Consider the following 3,793-nt stretch of genomic DNA (forward strand, 5'->3'; position numbering starts at 1 on the left):
CGTTACAAAAGCACATAGTATGAAGCACAAGGACCCATGCAATGATCTGGGTTTGAGCCCCTGGATCCCCACCAGCAGGGGAGACATTTCACAAGCAGTGAAGCAGGTCTGCAGGTGTCTTTCTTCTTTCTTTTTTCTTATCTCCTCTGCTCTCAATTTCTCTGTCACATCAATTAAAATAAAAAGTGGGGGGGTGAGAAGATAGATAGCATAATGGTTTTGCAAAGAGACTCTCATTCAAGCTTAAGCCCCAGCACCACCATAAGCCAGAGCTGTTAAGTGCTTTGATAAAAAAAAAAAAAAAAAAAAAAAAAAAAAAACCACCTGCTAAGAGTGGTGGATTTGTAGTGTTTGCATTGAGCCCCAGAGATAACCCTGGAGAAAAAAAGAAAAAGCAGTACGCATCTACTACTGAAGCCGAAGACGGCACTGACAGACCCACCCCTAGTACTGTAGGCTTCAGAGAGATAAGACTTGGTGAAGCTTTAGATGTCATACAAGATGCCCCTTTCCTCTTCTTTCAGCCTGACCCAAACAGACACACTTCAGAGGCACCTCACTTGTGCTGGAAAGCACAGATCTATATAGACATGAAGGTCTGTCTTACCTACAGAGACCAGGTTCCTGTAGTTCTCCAGGATCACCTCCCTGTACAGAGACTTGTGTTCAAGGTCCAGCATTTCCCACTCCTCCAGAGTAAAACTCAGGGTCACATCTTCAAAGGTCACTGGATCCTAAAAGGCAAAGTTTGCTCTTTAGATAGGGCCTGTCAGCACTCAAAGCTAATGGGAACTGGGGGATATAGTGATGAAGGGACTTGAGAACATTTAATTTGCCTCAAATGTGCCACTGCTTTCGTTACAAATTCAGTAAGCTCAAACTACACCTACTTGTAGTCAAAATAAAGGAGACAATGTATGAGCCTGTGCAGAACCACAGTTATTCACTCTGGAAAACTTTTTTTTTTTTTTTTTTTTTGCCTTCAGGGGTTGTGTGTGGAGGGGGAGATAGAGAGGGAGAGAGAAGGAGACATCTGCAGACCTGCTTTGCATGTTCCTGTTGCAGGTGGGGAGCCAGAGGCTCGAACCTGGATCATTGCGTGGGTCCCTGCCCATAGTACTATGTGTGCTTAACTGGGTACACCATCACCCAACTCCTTATTATTTCTTCTTTTTTTTTTTTTTTTTAGCAATGAAGGAAAAAATGGAAGGAGGAAAGAGGAAGAAAGGTAAAAGGAGGAAGAAAGGAAGTAGAAAAAAATGAAAGCAGAAGAAAGGAAGATAGAAAGGAAAGGGGGGAAGGGGAAAGAAGAGGAAGATCTTCATTTCCTATTGATAAATGTGGGAATTCTGACACTGGTATCAACATGCAGGGCTTTTACCATGGACTTTCCAAATACAACAGTCACACCCTGGGCTTCAGCCCCACCCACTGTCCCTGCTGGCTTACTACCTCCCCCCTCAAAGACATGTTCCCAACTCAACTCTTATTCTAGTCACTGCCTCATGTCTCCTGTGAGTTGACATTATAGTAGCTGCTCAAATGAGACTGAAACTGGCTTAAGCCACCAAGCCTCCCCCACCAGATCAAAATCTGAAGTAGAATTCCCCACTACCCAGGGGGTACTCTGCCCACTCCCCTGAAAAGTTAAACCTGAGACTTAACATCCAGCAGGCTCTCTGGTGGCCAGAGAGGTGCTCCAAGAGGTGCTCTGGGGCCTGGGGCAGCTCAAGGAAGGTGGCATTGCACGGCCACCCAGAGACAGTCAGGGGCTCAGTGATGCTTCTACTCACACGGAACCAAGCTGTGCCCAGTCTGGAAGCCATAACTTTCTCTTCCTCCAGGTGTTCGGTCTGATGCCCGAGTCCTGGGAAGATGGATTAGTGATGAGGCAGAGGGATGTGGCAATGACACTCCCCACCCCACTCTTGGAAAATGACTAGAGGGCTCCACTCTGAGTTACAGGGGTCTCCTCACCCAGTCCCAGTCAGGGGGTCTCCTCACCCAGTCCAAGTCAGGGGGGGGTCTCCTCACCCAGTCCAAGTCAGGGGGTCTCCTCAGTCAAGAGGATCTTCTCACCCAGTTAGGAGGTCTCCTCACCCAGTCAAGGGGTCTTGCCACCCAATCAGGGGGTCTCCTCATCCAATCACAGTCAAGGGATCTCCTCACTGTCAGGGGGTCTCCCCACCCAGTCAGGGAGTCTCCCCATCCAGTCAGGGGGTCTCTTCACCCAGTCAAGGGGTCTCCCCATCCAGTCAGTGGGTCTCCTCATCCAGTCAGGGGGGCTCCCCACACAGTCAGGGGGTCTCCTAGCCCAGTCAGGGAGTCTCCTCAACCAGTCACAGTCAAGGAATCTCCTCACCCTGTCAGGGAGTCTCCCCACTTAGAGGGTCTGCCCTCCCAGTTAGGAGGTCTCCTCACCCAGTCAGGGGGGTCTCCCCACCTATTCAGGAGGTCTCCTCGCCCAGTCAGGGGGGGCTTCTAGCCCAGTCAGGGGGTCTCCTCACCCAGTCAGGGGGGTCTCCTCACCCTGTCAGGGGGTCTTCTCACCCAGTCAGGGGATCTCCTCACCCAGTCAGGGTGACTCCTCACCCAGTGAGGGGGTCTCCTCACAAAGTCAGGGAGTCTCCCCACCCAGTCAGGGGGTCTCCCTATCCAGTCAGGGGGTCTCCTCATCCAAACACAGTCAAGATTATCTCCCCACCCTGTCAGGGGATCTCCCCACCCAGTCAGTCAGGGTGTCTGTCTCCTCACCCAGTCAGGGGGTTTCCCCATCAGTTAGGAGGTCTCCTCACCCAATCAGGGGATCTCCTCACCCAGTCAAAATCAGGGGGTCTCCTCACCCAATCAGGGGGTTTCCCCACCCAGTCATGGTGTCTCCTCAACCAGTCAGTGTGTTTCCTCACACAGTCAGGAGGTCTCCCCACCCAGTCAGGAGGTTTCCTCACCCTGTCAGGGGGTATCCTCACCCAGTCGGAATCAGGGGATCTCCTCACCCAATCCCAGTCAGGGGGTCTCCCCACCCAGTCAGTTAGGGGGTCTCCCCATCTAGTCAGGGGGTCTCCCCATCTAGTCAGTGGGTCTCCCCACCCAGTCAGTGGGTCTCCTCAGCCAGTCAGGAAGTTTCACCAGCCAGTCAGGAAGTCTCCCCACCCAGTCAGGGAGTTTTATCACCCAGTCAGGGGGTCTCCCCACCCAGTCAGGGGGTCTCCTCAGCCAGTCAGGAGGTTTCACCACCCAGTCAGGGAGTCTCCCCACCCAGTCAGGGAGTTTTACCACCCAGTCAGGGGGTCTCCTCACCCAGTCAGGGGGTCTCCCCACCCAGGCAGGGGGGGGTCTCCCCACCCAGTCAGGGAGTCACACCACCCAGTCAGGGGGTCACCCCACCCAGGCAGGGGGGTCACCCCACCCAGGCAGGGGGTCACCCCACCCAGGCAGGGGGTCACCCCACCCAGTCAGGGGGTCTCCCCACCCAGTCAGGGGCTCTCCCCACCCAGTCAGGGGGTCACCCCACCCAGTCAGGGGGTCACCCCACCCAGTCAGGGGGTCACCCCACCCAGTCAGGGGGTCTCCCCACTCGGGCTCCCAGGGGCCCCCCATCTCCCCCCAGTGGGGTGACCCACGGCCCCTCGCTCCTCAGAGCGCCCGCGGGATCGGCGCCCTCAGGCCGGGTGGCAGCGCATGCGCAGCACGGACCCAGCCGCCCGCGGGGGTGTGGGGCAGGCGGCGCCCGGGGTCGGGCCGGGGCTCCACGGGGCCCCGGGCGCCCACCAAGCGGGCGCGGCTCACTCAC

At 55.2% G+C, this 3,793-nt stretch overlaps 1 protein-coding gene across 2 annotated transcripts in view; it reads right to left on the bottom strand.

The window, feature by feature from the left end:
* Window positions 1-3,793, bottom strand: part of LOC103127025 (neurotrophin receptor-interacting factor homolog) — a 32,272-nt gene that overhangs the window by 28,341 nt on the left and 138 nt on the right. For both annotated transcript variants that reach the window (XM_060172507.1, XM_060172497.1), the window contains exons 2-3: window positions 1,794-1,867; window positions 608-734 (exon numbers count right to left, since the gene is read on the bottom strand). In XM_060172507.1, the coding sequence (XP_060028490.1) occupies window positions 608-734; window positions 1,794-1,867 (201 nt within the window). The remainder of the gene's footprint in view (window positions 1-607; window positions 735-1,793; window positions 1,868-3,793) is intronic.

This window comes from Erinaceus europaeus, chromosome 2 (genome assembly GCF_950295315.1).
Source record: "Erinaceus europaeus chromosome 2, mEriEur2.1, whole genome shotgun sequence".
Lineage (NCBI taxonomy): Eukaryota > Metazoa > Chordata > Mammalia > Eulipotyphla > Erinaceidae > Erinaceus > Erinaceus europaeus.